Genomic DNA, 20,227 nt, shown 5'->3' on the forward strand with positions numbered 1-20,227 from the left:
TACTTTGATCTTTATTTATTCTGTATTTTAGGATGTTTATTCACCAGTCTTAAAACATTTCAGAAAATATCTTTAACTTCAATAAATGTCTCCATAGTGTTCTTTTTTCTGGCATAGTAAACTAAGGGATTTTTTTAAATTGCATTTCTTCCAAGTTGTCACTTGAACATAAAACAGGGAGCTCTACTGATACCGTAGGGGGGGACGATATTCAGAATTTAATAACCAGGGAAACGGCAAAATTCCTTATATAGTTACAAAGTGTACTTTGTTTTTTAACGCGTGTTGAAATTTTATATAAAGGTTAGCAGATGCTAAGGAAAGGAACTAATCAGTCAAATTAATGAATGGTTTGGAATATTGTGCAAAATGTAACCAACGCTGTGTTCTGTGGCCAACCTCTTAAGAGCCTTGTCCTGGTACAGGACACATGCCTCATCCATACACTTTTCTCTTTCACCTGTGCTTTGTGCATCTCTACACTGATTGCTTATTCAATTCATAATCCAATTTATATCACTAAACAAAGCCTTATACAGTGTGTCATCAAGGTTTACAAGGTTTGTAAGGGCCCGTTATATAGTACTGTATTCCTTTGCATTACAATAAGTGTTCACAAAATTTGTTTTCAGTGCTGCATTACCAACAGTTGCACCTGGAGGTTTTTTCTAAATTCTGCCACACTGGTTTTGCTTTGGTTTTCAGAAAGAGCATCTTCCATAGGGTTGATTGTTACGATATGTAAAATGCTTATGGTGTTTCCAAATACATTTAATGCAACACTCCTCAAGGATTAGAAACACATTGAATTATTCTCCTTTACGCACCTCACTCTGGAATCCAGGATTGTTATTCTATTGCTGAAGAATGCCAATCTTTTTGACACAACACAATGCGTGAAAATTCTAAGGAACCCATGAGGAGGCCAAAAGGCACCTTGGTGTAGAAAGGCTGACATAGACCATATTAGTCATTTAGTATGTTAAAACTAAAAGAGTTCATCTTACTTACCCAGCCAGCTCCTGTTTAAATAAACCGACACAAATACGGGAGGCACTGTAAAGAAATCCACCACAGAGTTCACCTCCAGCCAGAACCACAGTTTGTCATTGGCAGCAATAAACTGTGAAAAGATCAAAGTCCTACAGTTAAACCCCCAAAAAACAAAACACAACAATTAATCAACATCAATAGCTACAGTAAAAAGCATAGGTCCATGCCTAAAAATTGTATTTTATGATCTGATGCTGCAGAGACAGATTAGTCTGAAACATCAAAAAAATGTCTTCTAAAATACAGGTTTTCCCCACAGCTTTGTTCAGGATTTCCAGAACTGTGCAAACTTCATTGCAGATTTTTAATGACTTTTTTGCTATGGCAATTTGTTAAAAGTCCTACGTGAGAGGGTATGTTTTTTGTATGTCTACGTTTTTACTTTGTATTGTAATAAGAAGCAACGCACCCCTTGTAGTTCATTCACGCCACCACACATATAACAACATGTGCAAAATGACATTCCATTTTTCAATGTGCTGCAACAATTTTTTTCTTGTGTTTTATTACATTTTCCCCCTTTTTTGTATTTGTTCACTGTTTAAACTCCTGACCTTTCTAAGTGAGCTGTGGCACACTGCCATGTGCTGTGATTAAATGCAACCTGTTCAGCACTCACCAACATAGGGCATTGTGTGAACTGGGATCATTATAAACACTGGTATTTTACCTGACTTTGCATTTTCAGTGTGCTAAGCAACACAGCCCAGTCATGGTGGTGAATTAAGTCTCTATTGATATAGTAGTATTCAGTGCCACGATATTGTTACTTGTAGTTTTCAGTGCAGAGAGCAGTGTCCTACCGTTAGACTCCTTCACACTAATTCTGCTTGTAACACTAACCCCAACACACTCATTTAAATTTATCCTTTCATTTAAATACCTCTTCTGAGCCAAAAGTGAAGACTAACCTTCCTAAACTAAAATATACCAGCACCAAAGTCCAGAGGCAGTTATGCTTAAATAGAAATATTAGAGCCATATTTCATTTGACAATAGCCAGAAATATAGCACAGTGGCTGGAGAGTTTGTAAACTAGATTGGGCTGCAATGCAAAAAGAGATGAGGTAGTTTTGATCATATAATACAAATTAAAGTATATTATTTCAGCAGCCAGAAATGTTGTACAGACTCAATGCAGACTAAAGTGGTTTTACTAAGCCACAACTGAAAAGAAATTGAAGAGGCAGCTTTTCTTTTGAAATACAATTTTGGAGTGTATTATTCTTGTAAAAAAGGCCAGAAATATGAGAAATGTTAAATGCACACTATGTCAAACCTTTAACTAGGCTGCAATTTTTAGATGCAGAGTCTAGGCAGGTTTTAACATGAATTCAAAACTAGAGTGTATCATTTCAGAGACATCAGCTAGAAATATGGTACAGACCCCATAGTCAGCATTGAAGCAGGTGGAGTAGGCCGCATTTTAAAAAGGACACACAGCATGCAGCTTTTAATTCCAAGAATGCACTTTTAAGTGTATATATGTCACAGAAAAAGGAAGAAATATCGTACAGACTAAATGAACAGCATTACAGCAGTTGGAGTAGAGTGCATAAAAAAAGGACACACCACATGCAGCTGTTCAAGCCAAACACAGTCAAATTTATTTTTTACTCTAAAAAAAGAGAAATATATTGCACACTGCAAATGGATTATTTTAATAACCTCTTGTAGGTCTCATTTGCTAAACAACATTGTTCTTGCTGCTTCAAAAAAATGTATAGTGTACAATTTCCACAAAATAAAAGGAATATGGTATATATTGAATAGTCATTGTTTCAACAATCTCTTGTAGGCCTTATTGTCTGAATCACATCCATCATTTAGCTTTTTAGGACAAAAAAATGATAGTTTATATATTTTTAGATTAAAACAGAAGGAATATGGCATACACTGCATTTGCAGTATTTCATCAATCTCGTGAATGCCTTATTGGCTAAACCACAACAATCTTTTGCAGACGTCATTGGCTAAACCACATACAGCTTTGCAGGACAAAAAAAGTTAAAATTTTTCAGATTAAAATAAAAGGAATATAATAATAATTGCACATGCGGTCACAAAAAAAAAAGAAGCCACCACATGAAATTGAAGCAAAAAAGGTTCAACCACAAAGGGTGAGTGGAATTCTTTTATGTTAGAGTGGTAAAATTGTAAAACTCTCTTTCACAAGCAGTGGTATCAGGAAAAAGCATTGAATCATTCAAGAATCGATTAGATCCTCAGAGACCATAATGTACAGGGGTACAGGTATTCTTAACCTCCCTGGCAGTATTCCCGAGTGTAGCTTGGGGTTACTTTTCCATACCATAAGCGGTAACCCCGAGCTACACTCGGGAATGCCGCATAGCATTTACATACCTTGTCCCTCGAGCCACGCTGTGTTCTCCGGCCGATGCCGGATACACACTCACACACATATACACATGCTCACAAAGGTTGAACTTGATGGACCTTTGTCTTTATTCAACCTCCAATACTATGTAACCATGTAAAAATCCACATTTCAGTGCAAATATTTTTTTATTAAATAATATTTTAGTGACTCCAAAGACAGTATTTAAAGTGTTTGCAAACTTACGTTGGTTCAGCTTGGCTAAATGTAATCATGTTTATCTGATATCCAGAGGGCAACCAATGATCCTGAAAATCACTATAGTAGTCTGCACTGCATACAGTCATAGTTTTAGTCTTTTTCTGGCTGCGCCTCCAGCGGCTTCCCCTCTGCACAATGAACACAGTGGGTCACTTACTGCCATTTTTTAATGAATACAGGTAATTCTATGATTGGATGAGGTGTGGATGCCATCACAATCTTAACCTCGTTTATTTGGAAAACATCTTGTATTCACTGAATGGTGGCAGTACAGAGAAAGCAACTCCCTGTGCTCAGAGTGCAGAGAGGAAGTTGCTTGAGTCGCAACTGAAGATCACAATTATCACTGTATGTAGTGCAGTGAGTGAGTTTGCAAAAAGCTTTCTTCTTGGAGTTTGCTTTAAGCACTTTGGGCAGCCTGTATTTTAAACAGGATGAGCAACAGTCCGCTTTGAATTAAAAAAATCAAATTTAGAGTGTAATTATTTCACAGAAAAAATTACAACTGTATTTAAAACATTTTTACTAGCCCACATTTTGAACAGGGGAGACATCAGGCTGCCCTGTGATCAAAAATCAATATTAGACAGTGTATTATTTCACCCAAAAAATGTCAGCAAAATATTTTAGGGACTCCATGCACATTATGTAAGCACTTTAATTAAGCTGCAGTTTAGCGGAAAAGACTGTGCATGTTTTAATTAAGAACTAAAGTACAGTATATCAGAAATACAATAACCCCAAATATCCTTGATTGCCAAAGCAAGTCCAAAACTAGGAGATACACAGTGTGATTTACCCTGCAGCAAACACCAGCTGCAGACACATTATGTGTGGCACAGTACCTGATCACCGGAATACATCAGAAACCTTTAAAGGTGCAAAACCGTGCAGCTGCAAAATAATTATGCATGGCATCTAACTAGTGCATGATCACCAGAATACACCAGAAACTTTGCCCTTACAGAAAAAAATTACAGAATTTGCAGCCAAGTCTCAGCTATGTAAACATGATGTGTGTCTGCAGGGCCAGAGCACCAGAATAGGACAGTAGAGACAGGATAGTGTGGTAATGGTGGCAGGCCAGTAGCATTGAAAAGAGATGGTTAGGTTGACAGGCCAGCAGTTGTAGAAGCAGCTGGTAATGTTGGTAGGAGCTTGTAATTATGGCAGGCCAGCAGCAAGTGGCAGGAGTGATCAATACTGCAAGGTAGTATAATGTTTTTTATATCTGATTTATAGTTATTTCTGGATTGAGAAAGCTGGTCGCATGACCAGTGAACTGTCTAAGAAAAATACAAGTCCGGTTGCCTTGATTTATGTTTTACAGATATACTATAACCTGGATTAATGATAACCTTCAGAGACAGTATCTGGATTAGGCCATTTAGGAGGAAGTAGTAGAGGTGACTGAGTTGTCAACATCACCAAGTGTCCCCGTCCTGCATCCTTCCTAGCTGTGAGCAAATGTACCTAGTGCACTGTAAAAGGGATGCAATGTCCCCTGTCCATGCTTGCTAGACCATGTGTCTGTTGTTATGTGGACCCTGCTCCTGTCATAGAGACATTGCTGGTGGAGGGCAAAGATGGCCCTCGGTGTAAAAATGGTTGCTGGGTACCTGCCACTGTAGTCAAACACAAGCTGCTGTACAGCCAATGAGGAACCCTGACTTTTATAGGAAGGGTGTGGCTCATTGAAAAACCCACTTATTTTCTCTATTATGCTACCTGACAGTTTAAAGGCCAGGAATTGCATAATTGGTAATTGGTAGTTATGGCGGCCTTCACCGTTTTTCCGAACCTCAAACTGTTAGAGTTCAGGTCGATCTCATGATCAACCCAAACCTGAAGCTCATCCCTAATTGTCACTACAAGCTGTTACTAATTCTTCTCACATCTCATTACTCCTTCTCTGGGACTTAGCATTAATGACATCACCTCAGCACATACTGTAGGAAGCAGGTATTATATTGGGCTAGTTAGAGGGTTTGTTCACACAAGGTCAGTTAAGCTTTGTTTTTCTGCACACCACTGCACATAAGATGTTAACAGGACATATATAATTTTTTTTTTTCTATGTGACCTTTTCAACCCTTACATGTGTATTGGTGTACAGAAAACCATGCCTCCATGGACAAGGAGTGAATAAGCCCTTTCAGTCTGTTAGTGACTGTGAGTAAGAGTTAGGGAAAAGTTGGAAATTATAGACATGGTACAAGAAGATTCTTGACTGCTTGTCCGAAGTGTGGTTCAACAACCATGTGTGCAGTGTGGAATGCCAACCATTAATTTGTTTCTGAAAAAGCTACTGTCAGAGCAAGTATTTTTTTATAAATGTGCTATTGTTGTTGACTAACAAATGTCATACTTTCAACTACATACTGTACATAGGTTCAATTCACAACGCTTTGTGTGTGTTTTTGTTTGTAAAAAAAAAAGGTAACCTTTCACTTTGCACTTTACCATTGTCATATGTTATATTCCTTTATTCAGAAGAGTTTGTCTGTAATATTTTGGGGTAAATATCTGGGGCTGCACTAATCTCAGAAGAGTTGTGTTGGGGGGGAGGGGGGGGGGGAAAGGAAGATGCATATTGTTCACATTCTTCCATATTGCTTTCTAATAAAATTGGAATTATAGTCAAAATATAAAACTACACCTTTGATAGAGGTTGTCCATTCTATTAACATAAGGCTCTGTATTTATTTTTTAAGTGCTGCAGAACATTTTGATACCGGTTGATCATGCCAGTAAACCATTGGATATGCAGTTCCTTTGATAGGGTGACAGTTCTCTTCATTCTGCAGTGCAATCACGACAGTGTTCTTACTGGCAGCTGCTTTGATGCTGGCACCTTTAATAGTGATATCAGTGAATAGCCACACCCAGCCCTGCCCACAGTTCTTTAGGTTTACAACACATAGCACTATCTGCAGGAGCTTAGGGAAATCATGTAAAAGCCATAAACATTCGTTCTCACCCCCTCCAGCACTTCCTAGCAGGATACAATGAAAACTGAACAAGAACGTGACAAATCTAAACCAGGGAGTTGCAAAGTGTAAGGCAGGTGTGAAATAATAAAATTAAAACACAGTATACGGGAAGTATGAATTGTAGCTCTGTATTTAGCAGTTAGCCTGGAGCTCCATTTTAAAGCTAAGAAAATATATATACTTGGTTTTATTAATATAATTTGCATATTAAAATGTGGTCATAATTTGTAACCTGTTCTAGCTCTGTGAGATTAAGTCATACCTAGGCCAAATAACTTGATTTCCTCATATGTTCCCATATCTTTAATATCCAAGCCTAACTCCAGGCATGTTTTAGGCCCCGTTCACACTGAGCGATTTATCGTGCGGTAATTCCCGCGATATCGCGGCTATTTACCGCGCGATATCGCTCTCCAATGCAATCCAATGGGGCTCTGTCCGTCGATGTCGCGCGTCGCTACAGCAGGACCCTTTTTGGAGCGGATTTTGCCGCGATTCTAGCTTGCTCAATGCAAGCATTTGCGTGACAAACGCGCGATTTGTGAATCGTTCAATGTGAATGGGGCCTTAGTCTTGATACAGTAGAGAAGATTCAACATTTTCTCAGTTGTTTTTTTTTCAGTTTGTGATTATGTTCCCGTTCAGAAAACGACAGGAAGGCACATTGCAATAAAACCATTGTCGGAAGATCAAACTCACTCTATGGAAAAATGTGGGGTTTTTGTGTCCCCATTGGAGAGATTTTCCATCAGGTCCTTCCTGCCTTTTTGATGGGAAATCCTCCCAAAAGGGGAACATAGAAGACAAAAAAAAAACCTGACAACAGCTCTAAAGTTCTCCTGCTCTGTCCAAATGCTGGAGTGGGATTTAAATGTCTTTCTCCTGCATGTGGAGAGAAATATGCTAGCAAGTTAGGGATCACTGAAGTGTTCAAGAGATGGCAGTACAAGTACCAACAGTGTTCAAAAATAGAATGTAGTTTTCTGTTTTACATTTTTGGTACTCATGTCTTCCTAGAAACCTCTGTGCACTGTGCAAGTGTTGATTGTAAACTTCAGTGATTCTTAATTTGTTTGTGTTAATCTAATGTTCTGGCAAAAAAATTACACATATACATATCAACTATCAAGTACTAGAGGTAAAATGCTGCAATCTGCACTAAATTGTTGAACACATTTTCTAATTATAAGAGATAGCAGGAAAAACGATCAAATGGAAACCCAATATCCTGAGTGAAGCAACTTGACAATCTTAATACCATTAGCAAATACATCCATATTTAAAGTATGTATAGGTGTATAATTACCCGTAGACCGAAGTAAAGGAGGAAGAAAATGTTGAAGGCCATGTCTATCTGAAGTGTAAAGTCTTTGTAGAAGTTTTGGCATGTTTCAATAGGGCTAAAAAAAAAAAAAAAGAATGACATTAATTGCTGTAGAGCTAAACATTCATTAAGGGCCCGTTCACATCAGCAGCTGCATTAGAAAGCAGCCACTGGTATGCTCTCTTTAGGCTATGGTGCCAATGTGCTGGAAAAAGCATATAACACTAACTTTTTGGCAAAACCTTATTGAAATTGTATTAGGTTCTATCAGCCTCAGGGCGCGCACTGCAATGTGGTGAACTGTGTAGTATTGTAGTACTGTATTCAGTACTACTTTTTTTAACGCACACCACCACAATGCAGTGGTGTGAACTTAGCCAGTTGTAAAGAAGGTAAATTGTCTTGTCTTTGTGCTGTGACTGCGCTGAGCAGCCTTGCCCAATGCAGCTGGTGTGAATGGGCCCCTAAAACATCATAATGAAATTAATTGTAAATATTAAGATTTAGAAGAATAATTTCTACAAAAATATTGTTACTAAAAATGTGCACATTACATTATTCATACAGCTGTGCGAACAGTTATCTTATTCATATTTGTGACATGAACAAGAGACAGACCGAAAAATGTAGCTAACATACACATAAATGCTACATTTCTATCTACTTAAAAATAATTGTATGGAGCTGCAGTAAATTAAATGTTTGACTGTCATAAAAGCAGAAGAGAAAAAGCAAATATTCCTGAACATTTCTAGCACAAAAAAAAAAATGTTTACTTTTGCCTTTGGACTCTTAAGTATGCTGGCTCCGATAGTCAATAAGATCCTACTTAGATGACAGCTACTTAACATGCTACCAAGTGACTACTATAAAAAGGTGCTATTCCAACAGTTCTAAGAAACATAACATGCTTGGCTGATTTTGGGAAGCACAAAACATTGCATCCATGAGAAAGCAATATCCTATACTTTAATCTCTAAAATAATAGTAATAAAAATAAATTTACACATAGGGCATGTCATCATTTTTGTTATTTTTAACTGATATACTGACTACCAAGATTCATCCAAATATACTTACAAATCTACATTTTCCAAGGTGCAAATGCTCATAATTACTGCGTACAGCCACCCCTAAAGAAATATTTAACCTATACATAGAGACTGGTGAGCTGTGTCATCTCCTAACTATAGAAATAATACAACAACCCCAGTTGCAAAACAACCTCATTGTAGATCCTGGCTGTCTTTTTGCAACCTCAGAGTTTAAGGTGGTCCTATGCAGCTTGTGGTTTTCTAACTCATCCTATTGAATGTTTCCTTATGTACAATACATTTATAAGTCAACAAGTTGAAATGGATTACCCTTGGTGTAACAAACCTGGACTGGTTAATACAGTTGTGCAAAAACAATAGCAATGTGTTACGTGCAGTATCTCATCAGCTGTTGCTTGCTGAAATATGATCATTTTATCAGCAAATAAGTCAGTTTTGCTGCACAAAAATTATATTGCTCCATTTGTTCACTGATATCTTTCACAATGTAAAACTGGGAAACACAATCATTATAATTCCCCATTTGACCATACAAGGATTTTAGCAACTTTGACAAGGGCCAAATTGTAATGGCTAGCTAACTGGGTCAGAGCAACTTCAAACCTCAAGCTCTTGTAGGATGTTCCAGGTCTGCAGTGGTCAGGACCTACCAAAAGTGGTCCAAGGAAGGAAAACCAGTGAACTGGCAACAGGGTCATGGGTGGGCCAGGGCTCATTTATGCACGTTGGGAGCAAAGGCTGGCCCATGTGGTCTGATCCAATAGAAGTACTACTGTAGCTTAAATTGCTGCAAAAGCCAATACTGTATGTTTAGAAAGGTGTCTAAACATACAGTTCATATGACAAAGAACTTCAATAAATGAAGCTTTTGCTATCCTAAAAGGACTGGTGTGCTGGTGACGTTTCTACAATTCTGCTGATGTTTGCGACCCCATCCGCTGTCACTGCGATCACCCCCCACTACAAGGGACATTTCGGTAAGGAGTGCAACAAAGACAGTGTAGCGCTCACCCCCGAGTCGTAGGGTCTTTTTAGCATTTATTGCACACGATCAACCAGGAGAGAGGGTTTGGGATTGCAAGATACCCGAGAAACAATTTGGAGGACTTCTCCCTTAGCACCAGATTGTATCAGTAGCACAATGGTCCTCTAAGAGAGGCCAGTAATAGTAGTAGCACAGAGAACAGCCAGGAATAGTTCAGGAACTTGAGAGAGAACTGTCACTGGACTTGTAGGGCACCAACTGGCTTCTCTTCAGTAAAGTACCTGAGAATAGGGTGGGGGATCTCTTAGAGGGATCCAGACGGTAGCTCTCACCAGCTACTCTGTGACACTTCTCGATAAGCAGATTCCACCTCCAGCCCAGCTTCCATCAGGTTTCCTGTCAGTAACATCTAAGGTCTCTAGGCACCCAGCATCTGCCACATGCTGAGACTCAGACCAGGCCTCCAGTAGTATTTTAGGCCTCTAGGCCTCCAGCATCTGGCATCTCTATCACACAGACCTCCTCCAAGGGAGGGCCCCATGGGAGAGAGTTCTGGAAAGTGTCCCCTAACCTTTTATCACCTTGCTCCAGCCATACCTCTAAGTCATCCTGCTCAGGGATTGGTCAGAGTCAGGTGCATAGTCATAGTCTGAGGATGGATCCTCCCTCACTGTCTGGTGAGTCCTCAACTCAGCAACAGGGGAAGCAATCAATCCAGCAAATTCAGGGAAACCTGTAAAACACAGAACTCAGAGTAAAACAGCATCTAGACTGATTACAATCCAGATATACACTAAATATAGTGTATAGCAGAGGGCGCTACAATAGTATTTACTAAACATACAGTGCATCGCAGTTTGTTGTGTATGTGTTGCTTACCAGGGGAAGAGATGGCACCAAGATGCCCTATGGGAAGAAGGCAAGCTGGCGGAGGCAGTGTGATGCTTTGGACAATGTTCTGCTGGGAAACCTTGGGTCCTACCATTCATGGAAATTTAACTTTGATATGTACCACATTGTTACTAACCAAGTACACCCCTTCATGGGAACCGTATTCCCTGATGGCAGTGGCCTCTTTCAGCAGGATAATGGTTTGAGGAACACACCAACAAATTGGTGATGTTGACTTGGCCTCCAAATCCTCCAGATCTCAATCCAATCAAGCATCTGTGGTATGTGACAACAGAGAAAGCAATTGGTTCTATCCAAAGTGGTTATGAACCTAGTGCAGCTATACACGAGGGTCGGAGAGTTCAATTGTAGTATAAATCAGTTTTATTGATAAAAAACATATATGCTCATGCACAAAACGAATGCACAGTTCAACCCACCACCTATACAGTCAATAAAAAGATTATTGCAACAACCCATTCATACATGCCACTACTCAAACACACAGGGAGCTAGCTGATCAGCGCAATCAATGTCATCTGGTGGTCCTCAGATTAGGGGAAGGGAACAGCAAAAAGGGCCTTTTGGTATTAAAACAGAAAAAATATATATATATTCAGTGGGTTATGTGGGCTGCCGGGCGTTCCTTCAGAGCGATAACTTGGGATTTTAGTCCAATTTATTGGATGTTCATATCTTTATGTGAAGGAGGTGTTCGTAACTGATTTATTTTAGCTTGATTGCAGAATTTCAAGCGGAATATAGCCAGGTATGTGACGTGTATGTATGTAACAATGCAACGATACAGACTGACCAGTTGAAGTACTAAGGAGCCGTGAGTATATGTTACTCGAGTTTAAGTTTGGCTATATATACCTGGCTATATTCCGCTTGAAATTCTGCAATCAAGCTAAAATAAATCAGTTACGAACACCTCCATATGAGCAGCTGAGGGTTGTTTGCTAGTCAGTGAGAGAAACTATTCAAACCAGGTCAATTTCTGACCATTATAGGGTGTGGAACTCTGAGTACACCATCCCTTCTTTATCTGTGCTATGTGCTCTGAAAACCAAGTCTGACCCATGGAGGCTCCACCTCACAACTTACAGGACTTAAAGGATATGCTACTACCGGCTGGGTGCCAGATGCCACAGCATACCTAAAGAGGTCTAGTGAAAACACACATATACTGTACATACACGTGTATTCTCCCAGGCAAGATAATATAATCATCTTCCCATCAAAAGGAAACTAGATGTAACACCTTTACCACCAGTAGCAGAGAACTAACTATTTTTCTGTGATCCTTTGGTTTGTTAAAACATCACTTTTCAAGAGTTTACTATTACAGCCATGAAAACATTTTATCCAGCAAACTTGAGTACATCCTTTCATATACAATACTCACTATTTCTATATTATCTTAAATTACCCACACAGCCATTAACACTATCTGGTTAACATCTTCCTTTAGATATTTATAATGCAACATGCAGCTCGCTTGACTATCTCTGTCAGTTGATATTAGTTAATTAATCATTCTGACATCACAGCGAGCAGCTGCGAAATGGACAAACTACAACAACAAAGCCTCTCAATACACATTATAAAAAATTAAACGCGCATGAAATTAAAAAGTGCAAAGAATACAAAGTTCATTGTTACACAGGATGACAAGCTATATTACTCTTCCGAAAGGAAAATGTGCTGGCTTACTCACAGTTTGTCAAGAAATATAACTCACTTGTAATTTTATTTGAAAACATTAAAAATATATGGGATTAATGTCTTCCTAGTCAGTTTTCTGACTGATGCTTACAGATGAAGCTACACTTGGTATGCAATAATAAAAACAGGCTAATTTATAATCGCAAACTATCTGCTGTAGGTATAAATACATTAGGAACTTATAAACCAAAACTACGTTAACACATACAGTATAAGACAAAAATGTTAGATAGTATTTTCTTTATTGAACGCTTTTTCTTCTTTTGCCCATGGTCAGCTTAGTGAAATCCTTTCACTATATCAAGCGTCTAGGCTGGGTGGTATGTATTTCTGGGAATGTATGTAATTTCTAACTTTGACCTAAATTGAAGATTCTATAGAATGTAGCTATAGTGACAAACAGTGCTAGAGAAGCCAGGGTATGTTATCTCCATTTATGTTTAGTGTTGTACATTTTTCTCCCACTTCTATACTGGTGAAAATGAAAAGTTGCACATAGATATTTTATATTTACCACTTACAGACAGCAGGTGGAGCTCTATGCAAAAAGCAGAGCTTTTTGCAGGACCTTTCTGCAGCTGCTGTGCCAAAATCAGACCTGAATAATAAACAATACCATCCCCTCTTCGAGCACAGCATGCAACATCTAAAAGGAAACCTATACCTGCTTTGGAATTATTTTCAGTTGAAAACTTTCACCTAAGAAAGATGTATATTACATGATGATTGAATAAATATGGTGGCAAAGTGGAAAACCAATGTAAATGAGAGTAACCGAAAAGATGCCAATAAACAAAAAATAGGATTTACTGTAAATCCTTTTCTAGGAGTCCAGTAGGGACACAGAAAATCACAGCTGTGTGGGTTATATGCAGCTGCCTTCAAGAAGTGGAGACTGGCAAACAGAAAACATTTTTGAAGGTGCACCCTCTATAACCCCATAACTGTCATACCTCAGATTTGTGAGCAAGAAATATATAGGGTCAAGACACAGAGGGATAGGCACCTGTGTCCCTCAGTGAACTCCAAAAAAAATGTTATGGCAAGTACGAAAATCTTATTTTCTTTAGTGTCCATTTAAGAACACAAGCAATCCAACGTATGTGGAAATCTAACTAGAAAAATATCCAAATAAATCATTTACTTATGGCCTGGGGAGTCTGGTGTTCCAAAGCAGGGTGATAACAGCACTGGGGTAAGACTGCCATCTAAAAGGATATGAACCTCAAAAATAAAGAATAAGCAAGTAACCACCTAAGGATTAGGTATGGTCCCGATGTTAGAGTCGACCAAACGTTTGACTTTGAACATCAGCAGTTCGTGTGTTTGGTGAACACACAAACCATCATGGCGTTCGGCGGGTTGTTGTGTGCACCGCACAGTGCCATGTGAAGCCCTGTTCGGGTAAAGCAATGCACCTGACCACAGGTCAGGTGCAAGGCTTTGCCCAATCACAGCACAGTGCACTGTGTGAGAGCCATGATTGGGCAAGGTAATGATGACTTTGCCCAATCATGGCTCACACAGCTAAGTCCTGTCAGTTGCCAGACAAATGTAAACAGTTGGGTGGAGCTAGCTACCTGTCACCACTAGCTTCGCCCAATTGTTTATATTTTGCCGCCATCTGTCAAAATACCATTCTGTGGTGGGAGTTCTTTTTGAGCGGACAGGTGGGCAGGTTTCATTAAAAAAAAAATATATTTCTATTTTTTTTATCTCGAGTCCTCGTTGTCGTGGACAAAGCTAGATGTCGTAGTTTACCCTAGGATTACGTTGGTTGATCCATTTTTTTTTTTTTTTAAATATTTACAATTTATTTTAACCCTTTAGTGAATGGGTAGGGGTACAAGTACCCCTTACTTATTCACAATGGAGGGCTGCATCTGGGTACCCCATTATTAGAGAGGTACCCTGATGTGAATAAGCCCTCCTGCTCGCACACTCACAACCAACGCCCCAGGGGGGAAGAGGCCCTTGTCCCCATCGGCACGGTGACCAGGTGCTTTTCCTGTTACTCATTGTTAAAAGCAATGAGTAACAGGAAGTATGTTAACAGAGTTCCCCCCAATCCCACAATTGCATAGAGGATAAATTAGATTGTGTTTGTTATACTCAAGAGATTAATCGGTATAACAGGAAACTTTCATAAAGCGGGACACTGAAATATGTCATTGAGAACCCATGAAGCAATCCAGTTGAAGGATCATATGTGCCTCAGAAGAGGTAGCAGTGGACAGTTCTAAACATCTGCAAGCAGATTGCATCATTAATTGCTCACACACTGACAGGAAGTCAGAAGTGGAGGTTAGGGGCCTGCTATCTCTGGCAGAGGTAGTAGATTCATGTAGGAGGGGAAACTGGCAAATTCTTCCTTGAAATAGAAGGGAAGCATGGAACATGGTCACCTGATGTAACAGGACTGTCCTCCAAACATCTTTAAAATACATAATGCACAGGTATAATGTTGTGCTAAACAACTAGGCCCAAATAGGGTAAGCCTCACGTACTCGCACACCCATTCCAACTCTGGTACAGTGAGGTATGGGAGGCCAAAGGTAACAACATAATTTAAGGTAGGCAATGGATCCTGTGGGAGACTGGCGTTACCTCAGAAAAAGGCAGGAAGAATGAAGCCTAACAGCTAAGAGCCATGAGGTAATTCTTGCTACATCACAACCATGCTCAATAAGTGAGTGAAGGAATAAGGTCACTGTTCTAGGCCTACATACGGGGGTGTAGTGTACTATTGTATTAGTTAAGCAGCAACTAGTGAATAAGGTCACATATAAAAATGTGTTATGTGTTCCTAGAAACAGCCATCTAGGAAGAGAGTCAGTATGAAGACTTCAGACACAGCTCTGAGTTTGGAAACAATGGCCTGCTAGGCTCAAGCAAAGGCAGAACTGAATGCCCAAAGAAGACATATTAAATTTGCATCAGGCCATGCAAGTCATTAGAGAAGACCAGGCATACCACGGTAATACCTCTGCTGTTAATAAGGAGAGCACTCTTGTTGACTGGGCACATTGTGGAGTGCAGGGTTCAGGGATTACATATTAGAATGCCTTCATTATGTAAATGGGTAACATTTTTTACAGGAAAATATCAGACTTTAGGTACACCAAGCATGTACTCATGCTCAGAAAATGGAGAGCACTCTGGAGCTGACACAGTACACAAAGGAAAGGAGTAAGGAGAGATTAATGCTCATCATTACATACCATGATGTTGCTGGCCCCTACAGAGGCATACTTACCAAGCTATACTTGCAGATATCAGATACTGAGATACTCTAAAAAGTACTCCTCCTCTGAAATTGGACAGCGCTCTGTGGCTTAATGACCTGGGATGAAGTCTGGAAAGTGCCAAAAGTAGAGCCAGTCACATTGCAGGCAGGTCCCACAATATTCCCTCTAGGTGGGATTTGGATATGGCCTTCAAGGCATCGCCAAGGATAAGCCAGTCCAGAGAGCTGCTGTTGACAAGTTCAAGTAGTGTACATGTATTCTGATTGAAATAAAAGATGTCCACAAAAATTTGAGCGTGTTGATAGAAGAGAAAAATCACTTAAGATAAAAAAGGTTTACCTCAGCAGACCTAAGGCGAGAGTGTCCAACCTCTAGCAAAGAACACTAGCAAAAAATTGAGCTGAACTGCAAGGGGGCAAGATTATAGTGGAAAGGCCTTCGATTTTTTTTCTGTCGGTCAGAGTACACCTCCTGGAGGCAGCTGTATATAACCCACAACATCTATGATGTATTGTCTCCATGTGATTCATCACACCTATTGGAAACCGAAAAGCCAGCACCTATGCAGTGCTGTAATCGTTTTACTTAAAGAGGGAAGTTCACTCAATAGCCAATACCTGCTTGTTTGCCTTGACGTGAAGTCAAATGTTACATTATGCAACTACCATACATGTTCTGTAACCATTTATGTAACAATGTTACGTTCTTTTTTTTTTTAAATTGTTAAAATCAATAAAATACTTTGAAAAGTAAAAAAAGAGGGAATTAACTGGGAAAATTCCCAAGAAAAGGGTTGGCAAAGGGCAAAAGACTGCAAATCTTAAGATACATGATGCCACAGGCCAAAATGCTGATCTTTCGGCACAAAAGACACCAAGATTTTAAAACATACACATGGTCCGTGTATTCAGACAATATAAATGTGGCAAAAATATATAATGCTATCAACAAAATCTAATCAGGCCTCACTGGGTACTTTTAATAGATACATTCAAGATACTGTTTTGTTAACTATTCAGATAAGTCAAATTCATTATGGTTATGGAAACTGAAATGTACTCACTAAATATAGGGTTAAACTGACAATGTGTTGGCTCCGGGGTTTTTTGCCTTGTCTCCTTAAAAGCCTCATCAATGAGGCTTGGCTACAGCCAAGCAAGCCTCCTAGAAGCCATCAATATAATGGATGGGTCTGTCCCTTCATGAATAGCTGCAGTGTAATTAAATGTACTTTGACTTCAGCATAACTCTATCAAGATACCACGTCTCACAGCCCAGGATTTGACATCCCAAGAGGCACTGCCTCTTTACAACAAACCATAATCGATTTTATAAATGTATTAAGAGAACGTGTAAAAAATGTATTTCAGGTCAGGTGCATTAAAGACAGGTCACTCCTGGTTAATGACAAACTGAAAACCGTATAGATTTAAATTACTCAATAAAATATATTAAAAAGGTTAAGGCACTTTAGACAATATAAAAAAATATTTATCTTACATCTTATTTTTTTCTTTGAATTAGCGCATCAATAGAAAATAGTATATTTTAGAGTTCCAAACATTCCTTTTGAAAAAGATAACAATGCCTTTTAATAAACTACCATAGTAATAGATTACTTTCTAGTTAAAAAAAAGTTAGATCTTTGTAGGCATATAGCCCAGTGATTAAGTAAATACAGCATGGAGGTGCTAATGCTCAATAATATGATATGTAAGTCGAAGCACAATGACTAAGTGGAACAGAAAAGCTGTGTAGAGGTATCTTTACAAAGGAATCTGGCACCAGAACAAAAGTGAGCATAGTGATAAGACACAAGAAGGCTCATCCTGCAAAATCAATGTCTCTCCCAAGCAGAACCTTCAGCTATAGTTCTATGTGCTATAGAAGCCTTTTTAGTAGTTGTCTTAATTGTACTGTTAGGACCAACTAGCCATTCCTCTGAAGTGAAAATATAAAGCCAAATTACTCAAATACACATGAAAACACAAGGACTGGGATGCAGAAAATGGTAGCAGGTGCTCTGGACTGATGAGGCAGTTTGTCTGCTGGAGAACAGTTATCACGTACCTGGTGGAGGACCGATTAGCTGAGGAGGCCTCCGTTGAGGCTCTTGTCTCACACCTCTGGATGTGGAAACAGGGAGCAAGTAGACAGAGAGAAGTACAGGTGCCAAAGTGTTCAGACACAGTGCCTGGTAGAAGTCCGGCAACAGGATCCCTGGAAGGATGAGAAGGGCTAGTGCACAGCTGTGATGTCAGCCGCAGAAACTGGAGCGAGGTCAAACAAGCCAGAGGTCACGCCAGACAGTCAGCATGGTACAGAAGGAGCAGGCAGAGGCAGAGTCCAGATAACAAGCAGAGGTCAGGGGCAGGCAGCAATCAGTCGAAATCAGCAGCAATCCGGGTCAAGGTAACAAGCAACAGATCAGCAGGAACACAGGAGCACAAGCACAAGCTGAAAGACAGTTGAGCACTGACCCATTGGGCCAGCTGGTTTAAATAGGTACATCTATTAGAGGGCCATGAGTCACTTCCTGTGCACCACATTCCGTCGTGTGCACATGCGTGCTAACGCATGTTTTCCGGCAACCCGGATGTCTGGGACCCGCGCGTGCGTAGTGGCGCGCGAGCTTCCGGCTATGGCCTTACAACAGTACTTGGATTAGTGTCAGCAAGCAATAGTGAAGTACATTGGAGGATCATTTGGGGCTACATTTCTGCATATGGAGTTGGTGATTTGGTCACAATGTATGGCTCTTTCACTTCTATGAATTACAGACAGATTGTCATCCATCATACAAAACCATAAGGGAGGCATCAGTCCCATGTTCTCTCTGCAGCATGACAAAGACCCCCAAGCACATGGTCAAAATCACAAATGAAAGATCTTCAGAAAAAAGAGGAACAGAGAATCCTGCAACAGAGCAAACCCCACAGGGCCCTCATCTGAACATCAGTGAGCCAATGTGGCCTTACTTATAAAGACAAAAAAAAGAAAACAGCCACAGTCTGCAGTTGAACTGTGGCAGGTTGCTCAGAATGCTTGGAACCATACGTTAAAAAAACGCTTGGAAATGAAAATTGCTGATGTTTTTAAAAAGAGAACTCCATGGTTTTTTTTTAATGAACCCATGCAGTGGGGCTACCACCAAACTGCAAGGTTTAACTACTCATATTCATGGCATTACTTTTAAAGCATTCCTGTTTAACTGTTTTTTTTTTTCAATAAGAGCCTAAGATAGCGCGTACATTGTCAGCACTATGTAAATACCCCTTTGCACAGTACAGTATGGAGAACATTATCAAGCAAATAAGCATCATAATTAGTTACAAATCAGGCTGAGTCTCCTTCAAAAAAGCCTCTGCAACAGGATTACAGACATGTTGCTTTTGTATTCCTGGGCAGTTAGGTGCGACAGCTAGCAAAGTTCTCGGACAAATGTATTACTGAAGTTGTGACAGAGTTTCACGCTAAACAGTTTCATAAGTGAGAAGTGGTCAGAATCAGGTTTAATTTTCTCACAGTGCTTAAAACTTCTCTCAAAGAACCAGCAAAAGCATACTTCTATTCACTGCATTATAACCAAGCAAAAATTTCCATCTAGTCAGTTTGACTGTTCATTCAATTATGTTTCGGATTTAGGCCCAAATAGTCAGAATACAATCCAAATAATTCGAAAAATATTTATTTCCTGTGTATGTATACCTTATCTATTCTACATCATTCACTAAAAGAATAATTTACAATACATATGTTGTTTTTCTTTCATGCATATGATCTTACGACATTACTGTGCATGTCCTTTCTTAGAATACTTTACTAAAATATAACCAATTAGACAAGATGTTTCTTTCCATTATGAATCCATCTATGGGAGGTTCTGAAATAGATACTAGTATTGGTTAGAGTTCCAGACAAGAAGCCAGGAAAAGAAAGATTGTAGCTGAGAGCAAGGGTCTACTGATTTTACGTTATTGAAGGGGACAGTTAGCCAGCTTTGTTTTCTGCTACACATGCTCTTTCTGACTTGACCCACAGAAAAAAGGAGAAAGTGGATTTATGATGAAGAGAATGATGGAAAACCACAAGAGCTGTGAGAAGCAAGACCTTTGATCAATTATGCAGTATCTGAAAACCAGGGCAGAATGTGGTGCATAGCCAGATTTGTGTAGATACAACGAAGTTTAGTTTTCTTATAGGAACATCTCTTTAACAGGCAATTGTTTAATTAAGCCAGTATATGTACAATGCCAGTTGTGTTGTCCTTTAAAACAATAGGAAAGTAAGATGCCATTGGTGGTTGTGTAAACCATTTGATGAGTAGGTACTCATCTTCAGCTGTTCCCAT

The 20,227-nt window shown here is 39.4% G+C and overlaps 1 protein-coding gene across 1 annotated transcript in view; it reads right to left on the reverse strand.

The window, feature by feature from the left end:
• The window catches only part of LOC108796020 (calcium-activated potassium channel subunit alpha-1-like), a gene marked incomplete at its 3' end in the record, with an annotated part of 400,113 nt that overhangs the window by 132,003 nt on the left and 247,883 nt on the right, over positions 1 to 20,227 (reverse strand). The window contains exons 4-5 of the mRNA XM_018567387.1: positions 7,952 to 8,045; positions 1,012 to 1,123 (exon numbers count right to left, since the gene is read on the reverse strand). Of these exons, the coding sequence (XP_018422889.1) occupies positions 1,012 to 1,123; positions 7,952 to 8,045 (206 nt within the window). The remainder of the gene's footprint in view (positions 1 to 1,011; positions 1,124 to 7,951; positions 8,046 to 20,227) is intronic.

Source organism: Nanorana parkeri, unplaced genomic scaffold (assembly GCF_000935625.1).
Source record: "Nanorana parkeri isolate BGI_ZX_2015 unplaced genomic scaffold, ASM93562v1 scaffold1041, whole genome shotgun sequence".
Lineage (NCBI taxonomy): Eukaryota > Metazoa > Chordata > Amphibia > Anura > Dicroglossidae > Nanorana > Nanorana parkeri.